This window comes from Furipterus horrens, unplaced genomic scaffold, assembly GCF_987537825.1.
Source record: "Furipterus horrens unplaced genomic scaffold, mFurHor1.1.pri manual_scaffold_2, whole genome shotgun sequence".
In the NCBI taxonomy this organism is placed as follows: Eukaryota; Metazoa; Chordata; class Mammalia; order Chiroptera; family Furipteridae; genus Furipterus; species Furipterus horrens.
This window is the reverse complement of record NW_028327172.1, coordinates 160,581,388-160,599,084: the sequence shown is the minus strand read 5'-3', so window position 1 is coordinate 160,599,084 and position 17,697 is coordinate 160,581,388. Positions and strand designations below refer to the sequence as shown.

General features: G+C 37.4%; 1 protein-coding gene across 5 annotated transcripts in view; it reads left to right on the top strand.

The window, feature by feature from the left end:
- The window catches only part of LOC150019828 (platelet-derived growth factor D), a 272,810-nt gene that overhangs the window by 218,166 nt on the left and 36,947 nt on the right, over window positions 1-17,697 (top strand). For all 5 annotated transcript variants that reach the window (XM_090268072.1, XM_090268070.1, XM_090268068.1 and 2 more), the window contains exons 4-5: window positions 9,789-9,851; window positions 13,475-13,673. In XM_090268072.1, coding sequence (XP_090124198.1) covers window positions 9,789-9,851; window positions 13,475-13,673 — 262 coding nt within the window. The remainder of the gene's footprint in view (window positions 1-9,788; window positions 9,852-13,474; window positions 13,674-17,697) is intronic.

Here is a 17,697-nt window from a genome sequence, read left to right as displayed (position 1 = left end):
TCTCTCATATCAATGTCTCTCTCTCTCTCTCTCTCCCTTATTCTCTCTCTCCCCACCCCCCTTTCTTCCTCCATCTCTCCCTTCTTCCTTCTCTAAATAAATAAACATAACCTCAGGTGAGGATTTAAAAATAATCATAGTATATAACTTAAATTTATAAAATGTTATATGTCAGTTATTTCTCAATAAAGCAAGGAGGGGAAGATAACCTGGTTGTTATGTAGACTGTGGACTCTAGGGCAACAATAGAAGCATGGAGTAAGTTAACAGGCAATTGGGAGAACTGCTGGTATCTCACACTTTGGGAGGTTATGGAAGAGAAGAGAAATGATCATATTAAGGATATGTTACTTCCCATGACAAGATTCTCTTTTCAGGGCTAAAATTTGAAGATTCTGTGTTTTATTCTTAAAAGGAATATTTTTCTCTTTTTAAGTCCATTTTAAATATCATTATAAGTAATGACAAATTTGAAATTACATACGTTTGGTTTCTTTTAAATGTCCAATATTCTTTTTTTTTTTTTTTTTAAGTATATTTTATTGATTATGTTGTTACAGTAGTTCCAATTTTTTCCCCTTTACTCCCCTCCACCCAGTATCTCCCTCCCCCAGCATCCCCCCCCCAAGTCCATACCCATGGTTCGTAAAAAATAACTATCCCTCCCTCTCAGATATTAAGACCCTTTGTAATCTTGTAAAGGACAATGGGCGAAGGTCTCAAGCTCCTCTAGCTGCTTCAAGCTGGACATGGTCGTCGTCCTACCTACCCTTGGGTCCAGAAATCCCTAATAACAGTGGGGGTGTGGAGGGGAGGGTGGCCTTCCCATATGGGGAAGGATTGTGCAGACTCCAGGTCAGTTGGCTGTCTCCGGACAACGGCGTGCTTGGTTTAGCAGGCTGGCATCCTTGTTGTGTTCTGGGGGCAACAGATTTGGCAAAAAGGGTTAAAAAGCATCATTCAATCCATAACTACTAGGTGGCAAAAGGCAGGGATTAATTTTTCAATGTTCCACATTAAGAGATAAAAAAAAAAAACAAAAAAAAAGGGCTTCTTTGGAGGAAGGTGTGCTAGGCACATCTCTCCTGTCCAAAACCCTTTTGCCCATTTTATTTAGTTTGGGCTGAGGGAAATAGTTTATGTTTCCCCCCTCTCAGACCTCTGGGCCCTTTCTGTCCAAGCCATTAGGATAGAAAAGAGAATTCAGTTTTAAAGTGAAGCCCACAGACCACCCCATTCTTCACCAACTCAGCCATTTAGTTCAGCCAAACTGTTGAGTCTCCGGAGGCAGCGCTGCAAAGAGGATTAAGTGAGGCTTATGCGTACAGACAATCACTCAGGTAATGCGGTCATAGGCTTATGCCCTCTGGTTCAATTTTGCTCATTTGTTTGTGTTGTTCATTAGTTTCCTGTAATAGGTGACAGCATAACGTATTTTTCTTTCGTTGCCTGGCTTATTTCGCTAAGCATAATTCTCTCTAGTTCCATCCATGTTGTTGCAAATGGTAGAAGTTCCTTCTTTCTTTCTGCTACATAGAACTCCATTGTGTAAATGTACCACAATTTTTTGATCCACTCATCTATAGATGGGCACCTAGGCTGCTTCCAGCACTTGGCCATTGTAAATAGTGCTGCTATGAACATTGGAGTGCATAGGTTCTTTTGAATTGGTGTTTCAGGATTTTTCGGATATAATCCCAGTAATGGAATTGCTGGTTCAAAAGGCAGTTCCATTTTTAGTTTTTTGAGGAAATTCCAAACTGTTTTCCATAGTGGCTGCACCAGTCTGCATTCCCACCAGCAATGCACCAGGGTTCCCGTTTCTCCGCATCCTCTCCAGCACAAGTTGTTTGTTGATTTGTTGATTATGGCCATTCTGACTGGTGTGAGGTGGTATCTCATTGTGGTTTTTATTTGCATCTCTCTGATGGCTAGTGATGTTGAGCATATTTTCATATGTCTATGGGCCCTCCGTATGTCTTCTTTGGAGAAGTGTTTGTTCAGGTCCTTTGCCCATTTTTTAATTGGGTTGTCTGTCTTCTTGGTGTTGAGTCGTATGAGTTCTTTATATATTTTGGAGATCAATCCCTTGTCTGAGATGTCATTGGCGAATATATTTTCCCATATGGTTGGTTTCCTTTTCATCTTGCTGATGTTTTCTTTAGCTGAGCAGAAACTTTTTAGTTTGATGTAGTCCCATTTGTTTATTCTTTCCTTTATTTCCCTTGCCTTAGGAGATATATCAGTGAAAATGTTGCTACGTGGGATATCTGAAATTTTCCTGCCTATTTTTTCCTCTAGGACTTTTATGGTATCACGGCTTACATTTAAGTCTTTGATCCATTTTGAGTTTATTCTGGTGTATGGTGTAAGTTGGTGGTCTAGTTTCATTTTTTTGCATGTCCCTGTCCAGTTCTCCCAACACCATTTGTTGAAGAGGCTCTTTTCACTCCATTTGATGTTCTTTCCCCCTTTGTCAAATATTAGTTGACCATATGAACCTGGGTTTATTTCTGGGCTCTCTATTCTGTTCCATTGATCTATATGTCTGTTTTTATGCCAGTACCAGACTGTTTTGATTACCGTGGCCTTGTAGTATAGTTTGATATCAGGTATTGTGATTCCTCCTACTGTGTTCTTCTTCCTCAAAATTGCTGTGGCTATTCGGGCTCTTTTTTGGTTCCATATAAATTTTTGAAGTATTTGTTCTAGGTCTGTGAAATATGTTGCTGGTATTTTAATAGGGATTGCATTGAATCTATAAATTGCTTTGGGTAGTATGGACATTTTAATGATGTTGATTCTTCCCATCCATGAGCATGGTATATGCTTCCATTTGTTTGTATCTTCTTTAATTTCTTTCTTCAATGTTATGTAGTTTTCTGAGTACAGGTCTTTTACCTCCTTGGTTAAGTTTATTCCTAGGTATTTTATTTTTCTTGTTGCTATGGTAAATTGAATTTTTCTTTCAGTTTCTATCTCTGAGTTTTTATTGTTGGTGTATAAAAATGCCTTTGATTTCTTAATATTGACTTTGTATCCTGCTATTTTGCCGAATTCACTTATTAGGTCGAGTAGTTTTTTTGTGGAGTCTATAGGGTTTTCTATGTACACTATCATGTCATCTGCAAATAATGACAGTTTTACTTCCTCTTTTCCAATTTGGATGCCTTTTATTTCTCTTTCTTGTCTGATTGCGGTGGCTAGAACTTCCAAGACTATGTTGAATAGGAGTGGGGAGAGCGGACATCCTTGTCTTGTTCCTGATCTCAGGGGGAATGCTCTCAGTTTTTGCCCATTGAGTATGATGTTGGCTTCAGGTTTCTCATATATGGCCTTTATTATGTTGAGGTATGCTCCCTCTATTCCCATTTTGCTGAGAGTTTTTATCATAAATGGGTGTTGTACTTTATCAAATGCTTTTTCTGCATCTATTGATATTATCATGTGGTTTTTGTCTTTCATTTTGTTTATGTGGTGTATTACGTTTATTGATTTACGAATGTTAAACCATCCTTGCATCCCTGGGATGAATCCTACTTGATCGTGGTGTATGATCTTTCTAATGTGTTGCTGGATCCGGTTTGCCAATATTTTGTTGAGGATTTTAGCATCTATGTTCATCAGCGATATTGGCCTGTAGTTTTCTTTCTTTGTTGTGTCTTGACCTGGTTTTGGAATTAGGGTTATACTGGCTTTATAGAATGAGTTTGGCAGTCTTCCCTCTTCTTGTATCTTTTGGAATAGTCTGAGAAGGATAGGAGTTAGTTCTTTCCTAAATGTTTTGTAGAATTCACTTGTGAAGCCATCCGGTCCAGGGCTTTTGTGTGCTGGGAGTTTTTTGATTACTGCTTCAATTTCACTAGCTGTTATTGGTCTATTCAGACTTTCTGCTTCTTCTTGATTCAGTTTGGGAAGACTATAGGTTTCCAGGAATCTGTCCATTTCCTCTAGGTTGTCAAATTTCTTGCCATATAGTTGTTCATAATAATTTCTTATAATCCTTTGTATTTCTGTGGTATCAGTTGTGATTTCTCCTCTTTCATTTCTGATTTTATTTATTTGGGTCCTCTCTCTTTTTTTCTTGATGAGCCTGCTTAAAGGCTTGTCAATTTTGTTTATTTTTTCAAAGAACTAGCTCCTACTTTTGTTGATCTTTTGAATTGTTAGTTTAGACTCTATGTCATTTAATTCTGCTCTAATCTTGATGATTTCCTTCCTTCTACTTGATCTGGGCTTTGCTTGTTGTTCTTCCTCTAGATCTTGTAGCTGTAGGGTTAAATTTTTTATTAGATATTCCTCTAGCTTTTTTAGGTAGGCCTGTATTGCTATGAACTTTCCTCTTAGGACTGCTTTTGCTGTATCCCATAGGTTTTGGGTTGTTGTGTGTTCATTATCATTAGTTTCCAGAAACTTTTTGATTTCTTCCTTGATGTCATTGTTAACCCATTCATTATTTAATAGCATGTTATTCATTCTCCATGAGTTTGAATGTTTTTGAGTTTTTTCCTTGAGGTTGATTTCCAATTTTAAGCCATTGTGATCTGAGAAGATGCTTGATATAATTTCAATTTTCTTGAATTTGTTAAGGCTTGTTTTGTGTCCTACCATGTGGTCTATCTTTGAAAATGTTCCATGTGCACTTGAGAAGTATGTATATTTTGCTTCTTTGGGGTGAAAACTTCTATATATATCGACTAAGTCCATTTGATCTAGAGTGTTGTTCAGTGCCTCAATATCTTTGGTGTTTCTTTGCTTCGAAGATCTGTCCATTGTTGACAATGGGGTGTTAAAGTCCCCTACTATGAGTGTGTTGTTGTCTATATCTTTCTTGGAGTCTTTCAAAAGTTTCCTTACATATTTGGGTGCTCCTAAGTTTGGTGCATATATATTTATAAGGGTTATATCTTCTTGATGGATTTTTCCCTTAAGTATTATGAAATGCCCTTCTTTGTCTCTTTTTATGGACTTTGCTGTGAAATCTGTTTTGTCTGATATAAGTATTGCTACCCCAGCTTTTTTTTCATGTCCATTTGCTTGGAATACATTTTTCCATCCCTTTACTTTCAGTCTGTGTAGATCTTTTGTTCTAAGGTGGGTCTCTTGTAGACAGCATATATGTGGGTCATTCTTTCTAATCCATTCAGCTACCCTATGTCTTTTAATTGGAGCGTTTAATCCATTTACATTTAAGGTTATTACCGATAAGTACTTATTCATTGTCATTTTTCCCCTTTGTACTCGTGTTCTTCTCTGTCTCTCTCTGTTTCTTTATCTTCTTAGAGCAGACCTTTTAGCATCTCTTGCATTGCTGGTTTGGTGGAGATGTATTCTTTTAGCCTTCTTTTGTCTTGGAAGCTCCTTATTTCACCCTCCATTTTGAATGAGAGCTTTGCTGGGTATAGTATTCTAGGTTGTAGGCCTTTGTTTTTCATTGCTTGGAATACTTTTTGCCATTCCCTTCTGGCTTGTAGTGTTTCTGCTGAGAAATCTGATGATAGCCTTATTGGAGTACCCTTGTATGTTATTAGTTGTTTTTCTCTTGCTGCTTTTAGGATCCTCTCTTTGTCTTTGAATGTTGCCATTTTAATTATGATGTGTCTTGAGGTGGGCCTGTTGGGGTTCATCTTCATTGGGACCCTCTGTGCTTCCTGGACTTGCGTGACTCTTTCTCTCGTCATGTTAGGAAAGTTTTCTGTCATTAGTTTTTCAAAGAGGTTTTCTATCCCTTGCTCTTCTTCTTCTCCTTCTGGAATTCCTATGATACGGATATTATTACGTTTCATGTTGTCCTGCAGCTGTTTTAGAACCTCTTCAGTCTTGTTCAGTCTTTTTTCATTTTGTTGCATTGTCTGGGAGTTTTTGTGTAGGTTGTCCTCCAGCTCGCTGATCCGATCTTCTGCTTCCTCTAGCCTGCTTTTAATTCCTTCTACTGTGTTCTTCAATTCAGAGATCGTATTTTTCATTTCCTCCTGGCTCTTATTGATAGCTTCTATGTCCTTTTTCATGCTCACGTAATTTTCTGTGAGTTCCTTGTAGTTTTTCTGGAGTTCTTTGAAGTTTCCGCTGAGCTCATTCAGCTTCTCCATAATCCATGTTTTGAATTCCATATCTGATAGTTCGCTCCCCTCTATTTCATTTAGCACTCTTTCTGGGGATTCTACCTTTCCTTTTGATGGGAGGTTGTTTCTCTGTCTCCCCATTTTTTTGACTCCTATTGTTTGTTGGTGCTTCTTGGAATGATCTGCACTTCCTGGATCTGCCTCTGGTGGCGTCAGATCATGTACCAGTCTGGCCCTAGGCAGCCTGTTGGAGACTTCCAGGGATCTACTGCTGTTGTCTGTCTTCTTTGATTGTTAATCTATTCAATCTGTGATTAGCTGTCAGGCTTAAGGACTGTGGGTGTGGCAGCTTAATTCCTGTAGGCAGGGCTTTTGCTTCCCCTCAGGCTGACGCCACTTGGAGGGGAATGGTCTACCCGCAGTACTGGGGATGAGTCAGCACTGGGACCCAGTCAGCTGCTCCTCCAGTTCTCCCCTCAAAGCCACTGTGCCAAATTCTCCCCAAGTGTCTCCAGTCCTCTCTGCCTTCCCTCTGCTTGAGCCCAGGGTAAGTGGTGGCCAAAATATTTTCGTATGTGATCCACTTAAGAGCTCTTTTTCTCCTGCTGTTTCTCTCCGGCTAGCAAGAAAGCCTGTGGCTTTTCGCTTTTCACAGCTGATACTATTTTACTTTCCACTCTGTCGCTGTAGGCTGGGAAGCCCAGCTGGGGGTTTAGACCCTGCCCTTCTCAGGGGGAATCCCCGGCTGCTGAGCTGTTTCTCAGTCCCTTCAGCAGCCACCCGTGTGAGCCCAGCCAGCCCTTCCGCGTCTCCGCACTCCCTACCGGTCACGTTGTGATGTAGCGGCCTTTTCTGTCTCTCCGTGGTTATAAGACTTCTTTCCAGCTAGTGTTCCGTTGGTTATTCCAGATGATTTCTCCAAAATTAAGTTGTAAATCCAGACTGGTCCTGGGAGGAGGTTAGTGTAGCTTCCACTTACTCCTCCGCCATCTTGGATCCAAATGTCTAATATTCTTGTAGCTAAGAGAAATAAATTTATATTTTATCTGGATCTTAATGAGATTGTTTATTATTAATTTCTGTTAAAGTTTCTGACTAGAATCCTATAGCTGCGACAGCGAAGAAGCTTAAAATTCTTTGTGTAACATTTATCTAGATGCATGTGCATTTAAGGCCTTTTATATTTAAAATGCTTAATAATATTTTTATCATGTCTATGCAAGAAAATGAACTGAAGTCAGAGAATGTATTAAGTATAGATGTAAAATCTAAAAAACTAATAATACTTTGAAAGATATCATCATAGAACCTTCCACCAGTACTCTGATTTATGTCTTTCCTGATTCTGTTAACTCCTCTTTGAGAAACTGTTTCATCCAAGCTATAATGATGTGAAACATGACCAAACAGTTTGTACTCAAAAATGAGCTCTAAGGGTCCTCGCTTCACCAGAGAGGGCTGCATGATAGAGAGAGCACCGTGTATCTCTCTGGGGACTGGTTTTCTAATCATGAAAATGAAGAGACTAGACTAGAGAATTGTAAAATTCTTTCTAGTTTCAAGACTTCAAGATTGTTCCTCTCTGATTTTTATACATGGTCATCATAATCCATTACTTGCTTTAATTGACATTTTTGTAATGATGATTCCTAAATCTATATATATCTCTCAAGTGCAAGTCTATCATGAGGTCCATTCTAATAGAGCAAATGGCCTCCTCAAACACACTCATTAACTTTTTCCAGTAACTAGATTCATTTTCTGTATATTTTTCTTAATGTTGTCTAGATATCATTCCCTTTTGGACTGAACCTTATACCCCACCTTTCTTTCAAGTTATCATCTAGTTATCTATTTCTCCTAGTCTACAAGACTCAGCTCAAAATTTACCGTCTAACATGAAATTTTTCCAAGCCCACTTCCTCCCCAGGTAGACTTTCCTGTCTTTCACGGCATTCTGATTAATCTAGCATCAGAGCACCCTTATGAGTTTATTGCACCCTTTTATTTACATGTTTACATTTTTAATTCCTTAAGGGTAGGAATGGTTTCTTATTTCCTTGTGATTCTATCCTCAGCTTAGAATGCATCACATAGCAGGTGATTAACAACTATTGAACCAATGAGTGAAAATGAAAATTCTATGATCTGAGAATTGCTCATGTCTGTATTATCCAGAGCATGTCCAACTACCAAAAGACATGGAGAAGTTATTGGCTCTCTTACCCAGGTCACCTGCTCACCTACTTAAGAAGACTCATAAAATTTCTGACCTTCATTTGTTTGCACACATCAATCTGCTATGGGAATTCAGTGTCCTTTTCACAAGCAATCTATCTCCCTTTCTTTCCTATCTTCCATGAGGATGAGATTAGAATAACAATGTCTAGCCATTTTGCAATAGTTGTTCATTCCTTCAATCCCACATTTGACTCAGTTCTCTCTTGATAAACAACTAAACATTTCTTCATCACAGACACATATATAAACCAGGGTCATCATGAGCAATTAACAACTGTGAATGAAATGTAATCCTGATACTTAGCTCTCATTCATTAAGTATACTTGGGTAAATACATTGGCATATTTGAGTGGCTAGATTTTTGCTCAGCAATATCTTAAAATACCTCCTACTCCTTGGTGAGGCTGGAGGAAATTACCCAAGGTAATTTATGTTAGCAGGATCAAGAAACCATGTGTGACATGTAAAAACAGTAGAATCAGCTTTCCTTCCCATTGTTTTTTTAACTTTATTTTTATTGGTTACATTATTACAAATGTTGCTATTTTTTCCCCCTTTGCCCACCTCCACCCAGCCTTTGTCTTCCCCTTCTCTCTGTCCATCACCACAATGTTGTCTGTATGTATGGGTTATGCATATACACGTATGTTCTTCAGCTAATCCCTTTACCTTCTTAACTTGCTGGTGCTAGAGAAATTAACATGAAAGTCACCTGAAGTCAAGAGAGGTTTCCATTGTAAGAGAAGTTTCTTTTTCTAAGGTCCATGCTATCATATATCCTTTATGGTGTCTCTGAGATAAATAATGTTCTCAGGTCTGCCCCTTTCCTACTTTCTTCTAGTGGGTAGTACTATGTCACTCCCACAGTTATTTGCTTCCCCTCCATTCTTCCTGACACTTCCTGATAGAGTCGGGAACAGCCCTTTGTCAGTTAGTTTATCTTTGAAAAGATCACTGATACTGTAGACTAGTTCAGCAGGCAGGACTGAACATGATGCAGAACCTAGTTCAAACCAAATAAATACTAATACCAGTAATAATTAGTATTACTCTTTAAGTACTTTATTAAGTGCTAGTTATAATTAATGATTAATGGAATCAATTCTCAAAACAAGCCAGTAATTGAAGTACCAAATAGCAGCCTTTTACAGATGAGGAAGAGAAGGAGTGGAGCGGTTAAGGAGATTACCTGAGGTCACACAGCCAGTAGATGGCTGAGTTAAAACCTGAACTCCTGTCTTCACATTTTCCATTTCACCAGTGCACATAAGTAAATGTGAATGCAGCTGTCCATGTCTTGAATGAGAAAAGCATTGAGGAGAGGTGCTTAAGACAAATGGTGACCTGTTCAGCAGAAAGGCAGCTCATGTTCCTGCTGTCACTTAGTTGGAAGGAGATTTCAATGGCTGAGATGTTGAAACTGTGCATGTAATAATTTGAGTGGAGGTATGATTGACTCACATGGATGTTTCTTTGCCTTCTAGGAAGATTTCCAACCCGCAGCTGCCTCACAGACCAACTGGGAGTCAGTCACAAGCTCTATCTCAGTAAGTAATGTATTTTTCTGTTGCCAGTGAAAAAACTGATGAACATCAAACACATCAAGACCTATGGCTTGACCAAAAGCCAGATCTCAAGCATGATGTTTTCTTGTCTTTCATTTGGATGACAGCAGGATATGTCAGATGCTCTTTATCTCTCTTTCAGAAAGTTTTCAGGAAATGCCAGTACTCATTATGGGAACATGAAATAGACAATGGCTTAAGTATTTACCAGTTTCAAAGCAGAACATTTCAACTGAAGGACTGTGCAGACACATGAAATGTATCAAAGTGGTCCATGGCCCAAGTTCAAGTGGGGAATTTTGAAATAGTTTTTTGACTATTCCAGGGGAAGCATTAATCTTTGCATTTTTGAGGATCTTTTCAGACATGAAAAATTCAAATGTTTACAGTAAGATAACTTAAGTGCAAACCAGGCATGTGTTCTATTTGACTTGGAAGTAAAACATAACTCAATAATGAAACCATAAAATGGTTCATGCCCTTATTTTTTCCACCAAATTTAGTAACTTATCAGTATTCTGTCTACTTATCTACTTTATACAGAAAGAACAGAATTGTTTTTTACCAAATCTGTGGGTAGCACTTACATAGCAATAATATGCAAGATAATAAATACAGTTGTTCATTGAAAGGTCAAGAGCATGGAGAAAGCTTGTCCATGGTTCTAAGGTGTGGGTCAGTGTGGCTGAGTCGATTTTTCTTCTCCAAAAGTAATATACTATCTTTTGCTCTCTGGGGGATTTTTTTTTTCTAATTCCCTCAGATGGCAGGATTTCCTCAGCTATGGATTCTGTGAGGATTTAACTCACCTGGTGTGGCTGTTGGACTAGGACAATGTGATCTGAGCCAAAGATCAGTGAGGTCTCTGATAGTGATACTAAGAACGTTTTTTGTTTTGACAGTCCAGAATGCATGTTCAGAATACAGCTGAGTGTAAGCAATCAGTGTCAGGCAGGTGAAGATGAAAATAAGGCAGGGAAGGCTGCAGAGCTGGGAGGCTAGGCAGGAGGCTTGGATGGTTAGCAGCATGAGACTGGCAATTCAAGGTAGATTCCAGAGGCAGCTTTTGCAACCAGGACCTAGAGTGCTATTCTGTCAAGAGATCGTCCAACTACTCAAGGTTCTTAGACATGATGGCTCAGGGTCATCTACCCATTCCTGCCCTAAGTGCAGAAATTACAAACATAAAGGACCCCTTAGCTAATTCAGGATAATACAGGTCCTCAGAAAGAGAGGGATTATTCCATCCCTTTGGAATATCTGTGGAAGCTCAGCACTGGATCCATATCTACTGGGAACTCCTTTAGGTTAAGTTCCAAGTCCAGGTTCTGTTTAGTCCTTTAGGAAGACCAGAGAGACATAACCTCTTTCATTAGCTCCTACTCCTTCTGGAGTAGGAGCAAGAGCCTTTGGACCTCTTCTTCTTTGTTTTTGTTGAAAGTGGTTTACAGTCCTCAGAGCATTTTTTTATTTTTGCAGATTATCATTTTAAAGTAATTCAGTTAGCTTTAGAATTTCTGTTTATAAACATATAACAAAAACTGAATGAGATTAAACGGAGGCACACCCAAATAATTCCTTCTCTCAAAAATGGTTTTTAAATAATTACCTCAGAAACAAAAATGTTCTCATGGGTTTACTAAGTCATCTAGTCATTCATGAATATTTTCTTTACCATCATCAATGTTTCTGTCAACTGTCCTGAGTGAAACTTGACAATATCAGTAAAGCTTATACATTGGGATAATTTTATATTTTACCTGTGGTTTTGGTTTGCTCTTGAGACTAATGTTAAAAATATTAAAGTTCCCTCTCCCCTCAGAGACTATGAGCCCCTCCTCAGCTTTCCCTTGAAGAGTTACCTGAGTACAGATTGTATTCGAGGCACAGTTAGGAGCAGCCCCAGGAAACACTTTGTCAGGAATTCCCCAGAGCCATTATAAAAGTTTTTGCTTCTATGGAAATGGCTTGATTGATATTTCTGCTTTTAGTTTTAAAACTGAGGGAAGCATTTTAATTTCAAAGCTTATATGCTGCCTATTAACCTAACTTTTGCCACCTTATTTTGTTTTTTTTAGATTTTAGAACCACATTATTGTGATGTAAGTCTACTTGTAAATCATCTGGTGAATATGAGCCAGGTAGACAGTAGATCATCCAGACAATACAATTTAAATGAAAATTTGGAATTTTGATACTTAATCTAAGTATTATCTACCTTTAGTATTTGATGCCAAGAGGAATGTCAAAGACAGAAATGAAGTACTTCAGTCAGGGTTCATCTTATATCACACACACACACACACACACCCCTCTAGTGTGACAAGCTGGTCTAACACCTTCACCCATCTACGTCATGTCTCCCACCTTGCTCCCTACTTTCCCAAGCCCCACTTTCCCCCACTCATTTCCCCTACAGGACATATTTGAAAAATGCTTTGAATGACAGCATGTTAGGTTAATGCTTTCACAGATTTAGTTTTGCTAAAGAGGGACTATTCTGTCAGAGCCAGTGATCATAAAATCACTTACAGACCTTTGGACCTTGATTGGTTAAAAAGAGAAAACATTATCTGAGAGTAAGAATGTAAATGTGGCTTTGCAGTCTGTGATTCTATGGAGCATATTATTCTCAATAGGATACTGCAGTTAAGTTTCAGGAACACAAGTTTTCATTAATTTCCATTTTCCTGTAGTGATACTCCTCACTATTTGCCTTTGGGGGATCTTATTTGTTTGACACTGTCTTTAAAGATATTTAGAAATCATTTGAGATGTGTGCTATTTCCTTGTTAATGGGTCATGAATTTTTACAGAGAGCTTTGAATCATGGCTCATTTATCTCTAGATTGTACAAGGGTTAGTGAAGTAAGCACTTGGAACTTATGTAGGGATATATTCCATGGTAAAGATAATAATACATAATCCCTTCCAGACTTTCAGTGAGGTTGCGCTCCCCATTTAAAAAGTTTTCCTGACAATATTTTAATGTCCACTAGGATCACTAGCAAGCTACAACGCTTTGAAAAAAATACATATATTTCCCATGTGAATCTTCCCCTCCTGAGTCAACAGAGCCTCTCTTAAGTCAATTATCCTTGTTGACAGTAAATAAGTGGGTTAAAGTGCCAGATTTTATCAAGATGTCACCGGACTAGAGTCAAACCCTGCTCACACAACTTATAATACTAGATGACCTGTAAGGAGGCTAAGGGTGGTAGAATGGAACAGATTACACAGACCTTGCCTGGAAGGAGTTCAGGATTTAATTACTCACCATCAGTTGTTGATATGGATATCAACATTGAACCAAGAAATTGCATGACTTAATTTTATTATTTTCATCTAACCTATGTCTTTTTCTAATGATTACAATTCAAATGAACAAGTTATGATCAGCCTAGTCTGGATTTGCAAAAAGGTGAATGACTATCATTTACCAACTAAGCCTTTTTATTTAGAAATAGTACTATAGCATGATATTTATGCACATGATGTCTTATAATCACAACCTTGTTTATGTTTCCTCCATATAATTGTATGGCTATTGTATTTCATGGCAGTGGGCTTTGTTCTGAGTTCACTGAGCTGTATGTCACTCTTAGGGGGTATCCAACAACTCTCCATCAGTAACGGACCCCACTCTCACTGCGGATGCTTTGGACAGAACAGTTGCACAGTTTGATACTGTTGAAGACCTGCTCAAGCACTTCAGTCCTGAATCATGGCAAGAAGATCTTGAGAATCTGTATTTGGACACTCCTCATTATCGAGGCAGGTCATATCATGACAGGAAGTCAAAAGGTAAGAAACAGAACATTGGAGGTTCTTCATAAGCAGATAAGAGTATTAACAGTAATAATAATTAAGGTTTAGCAATGCAATGTATTTAATTCACTTAAATAAGGTGATTATTGCCAGTCCATTATCACATATCTTTTTCACAGCACATTGATATGAAGTTCTATGTTTTTCCCAAACCGTGTTGTTTTTATGGGACTAAGAAAGGTTTGAGTCATTGAAGATCTGCCATAGTTTGGAGTTAGAAAGAAATCTTATAAAATTATTCAGGTGAGCCTCGTGCTTCTAGGCAAGTAAGGCCTTATTCCTTATTAGCCCCACTGTAAACAGTGGAGATAACCAAAGGCAGGGGAAGTCAATAATCTGTGTGGCTAGTTAGCAATGGAGAAGAAATAAGAATTATGATTTCTTGCATCCAGTGGCAGAGCCTATGTAATACTCTACTGTGCTCTCTGATGAATATTAACTTAGCCCACAACTCAGTGTTTGTGGAGAGGCTCCTGGTAAAGCAATGGTCAAAAAACTCCTTGTAGATTTCAACTCTACTCATTCAGTGTCCATTCTATAATTTTTTAATGAGGACCTACCGTGTGCTTGGTGTCCTGGGTGGTTCATGGACTATAAACACCCCAAGGAAGAAGCAATGAAGTCTGAGATAGTTTGGAGGTGTGTGAGGGCACACATTCAATTGGAAGTTTCAGGAAAGTATAATGAAGGGAGAAAAGAGAAACATTCAGGCATAGAAAACATGAGTTAAAACAATAATACTTGAACTCAAAAAGTAAATATCCTAGTCCTCTCTCTGAGTGATATGGTCTTAGGATGAGAATGTTCATTTGAATGTTTAACTCAAATTAATAGAGAAATCACTTGTAATTTCCTCTTACTGAATAAAACTATAATTTATAGTCTGTTATAGCCTTGCTTTATTTGATAAGATTTGTTATCATCAAAATTTTCTCTAGAAGTTTTATAAGGCTGGCTTACATCATAGATGTGAAAGTGTTTTGCTAAATTATAGTTGTTTCCTGTGCTTTGTAGTATCAGGAATACATTTAAGAACTATGAACCTGGGCTGCTTTAGAATATAATGTTTCTGTTTGTAGGCATAACCTATTAGAACATTTGGACCAAATGACTAATTAGTTAACTCCTGCCTAAGTCTGCTGCTTATGGTTTAGGTGATGATCTTACATACGTAAAATGCATGTTTTGTGGTTTTTTCAGCAAGTCATTGAACTTTCCTGAACCTCAGTTTTCCCATTGGCAATGTGTATATGATAACACTTACTTCCAAGGATTGTTAATGGTGCCACTGAGAGAACCTGGCACATAGTACTCGTTTACAAAATGTTAGCTAGCTACAGCTGCTTAAAACTCTGAAATATGTTTGCATCACTTCCTTAGTGAAGCGTTTCTTGTCCTTCGTCCTCTCCTTGTGAATCCAGCCACCTCAAACAAAGTTCAGAGTACTTGGGAAACCACAGCATTGATATGTCCTACTGCTGCATTATTATTACACCTTAAAGAGGATATGAGATCCCACGACTTAAGGATATCAAAGCTGGCTTAATATTAAATTACCTGAGGAACTTATAAAAACTACAAATGCCTAGTCCCATCTGAGCCACACTGACTCAGAATCCCTGAGGGTGGGGCTGGATGGAGTATTGATCATTAAAGGCAGTCAGGATTGAAAGCCACTGTTTTAGAGGTTGTTCATCCTATAGCTTCAGCACTTGACACAGTCTCTGATACATTTTAGATGCTCAATTAATATTTGTGGAACTGAGGATATTAATAATCCAGCATTAGTATATTTCTAAAGTTTACAGAAACCCACCCCATAGACTAAGGAGTATAGCTTTATTAAGAATATCTCTGGTTGCTGAAATGACCTTGTAAGAGCTTTAAGGTGACATTCTACATTTCTCTGAATGAGTAAACATTTCTCTCCCCTCTTGTCTTAGATTCCATTTTGTAATCTCTTGTTTAAAATGGTCCCGAGGCAGATCTGTACCATTTCACTGAACATTAGCAAGTCACCAGAGTCCCTGTACTTGTATAAATATGCTGATTTAATTGTTTATAATTCTACTGATGCTGAACCACCTGCATGTATCACAAAAGCAAAGGAAGTCAGTTTTAATATTTCAGCTGCTGTTTTCTGCTATTAGAAATTAAAAGTATAAATTCATGGTTTGTATCCTGATGTGTAAGAAAGAGGAGACAGTAAATAAAAGTGAAAACACAACAAAATAGTTATAGATAATGGAGGCCCATTATCCACTAAGTGTCAAAAAAAATGTAAACTTTATGGAATCCATTAAAAGTTTCCTATTATCAGAATAATAATTTAATGATGCTTTGCAGAAGCAAACATCATTTATGAATATCTGCTGAACATTCTTCTGATTTGCCCACATTGATCAAAAATGACATTTTCATTGATACCAAAGAGCAATTCTAAGATGACCCTTCATTATCAAAGGGTCAAACATAGAGTTTTATAAACTCGGAAATAAAACACAAATACTGGGTGAAGAACTTATGTATGAGATAGAAACAGTTAATATTTAAAATTAAATTTTATGCTTTGTCTCTGTTTATTGAATGGACATAGGTAACAGTGAGTATTTAATTCTCTTTAAGAAGAGAGTTGAAAATGGGAAAAAAGAGTACAGTGAGAATTTGGGGAGAAGAGGGAAAAAGAGACAGATAACATTATCAAGGATTGAAACCAGAAATTCAGCACAGAAGGTTTAATCTTTTAACATTCACAAGTAATAGATAAACTTGTCTATAAGAATTTCTGGACTGAAGATAATATAACAAGTTAATATATTCAACTTTCAGTTTTTTAGGAGGGAATAGAGATAGAGTAGTATGGGTAATTGAAATCTATAGATAACTGTAGTTCCTAAACCCAATTTTTACCAAAAATTTCTTTTTCATATTTTTAGAAGTTATCATTCATCTAAAAATATCAAACAGCAATTCACATTAAGCAATAGCATTTTCAAAGACTAATCTTTTAAAATGTTCTAATAATTTGGAGTAACAATTATAAAATATGCATATATTTTATTTCATATCCATGTTGCTTTAAAATCTCAATATTTATTTTATAAATAGATATTATTCTTTCTTGGAGCTTTTGGACATGCCCATTTATACTTCTCTAATAAAAATTTTAGTCAAATAGTTTTATTCAACAGTCTTAATTGATAACTGTCAATTCTAATGAACTCAGAATTGTATAAATGATATTTTTCCATTTCCTCTTTTATTGTTCTATTACAGTTGTCCCAATTTTTCCCCCATTGCTCTCCACTGTCCCTCTCCCACAGTCAATCCCCACCCAGTTGTCCATGTATGTGGGTCATTTATACTAGTTCCTTGACTAGACCCTTCCCCTTCTTCCCCACCTTCTCCCCCTCCCCGCTCTCAGAAATCTTGAGAAAGATGAACAAAATGGGCGGAATCACAATACCTGATATCAAACTATATTACAAGGCCACTGTAATCAATTTTTACCAATAATTTCAACCTCATGTTTTCAACCTCTAGCTGCTCAAAAGAATTGTTGTTAAATCTATCAAGTTCAGGTTTCATATACTTATTCTGACAATGATACCACATGCTAATATTACCATGGATTTGCACATGATTAGGTAAAAAAATCATAAGGATGTTCTACAGGCTCTATAATTACCCTCTGAATCATTGCGTGACCACGGAAGTTTAACTGAAACTAGTCTATAGTTAAAACACGTACCTTTAAACTTAAGGGTAGTGTTTATATATTCAAGTGCACAGCATAAAATTTGACATTTCTAAATTAAATGATTGGCCTTAAGTTCTACTAGACCAGGCATTACTTAAGAGCAATTTATAGAGATTACCGTTGTGAGATCTATTTTTACTTTTTCCAGGAGAAGTTGACTTTCCTGAATGATAGTGTGTTTAGCATGGAAAAATCTAACGTGTATTAATAGCAAGGGAAGACTGTTTTCATAGTTTAAGT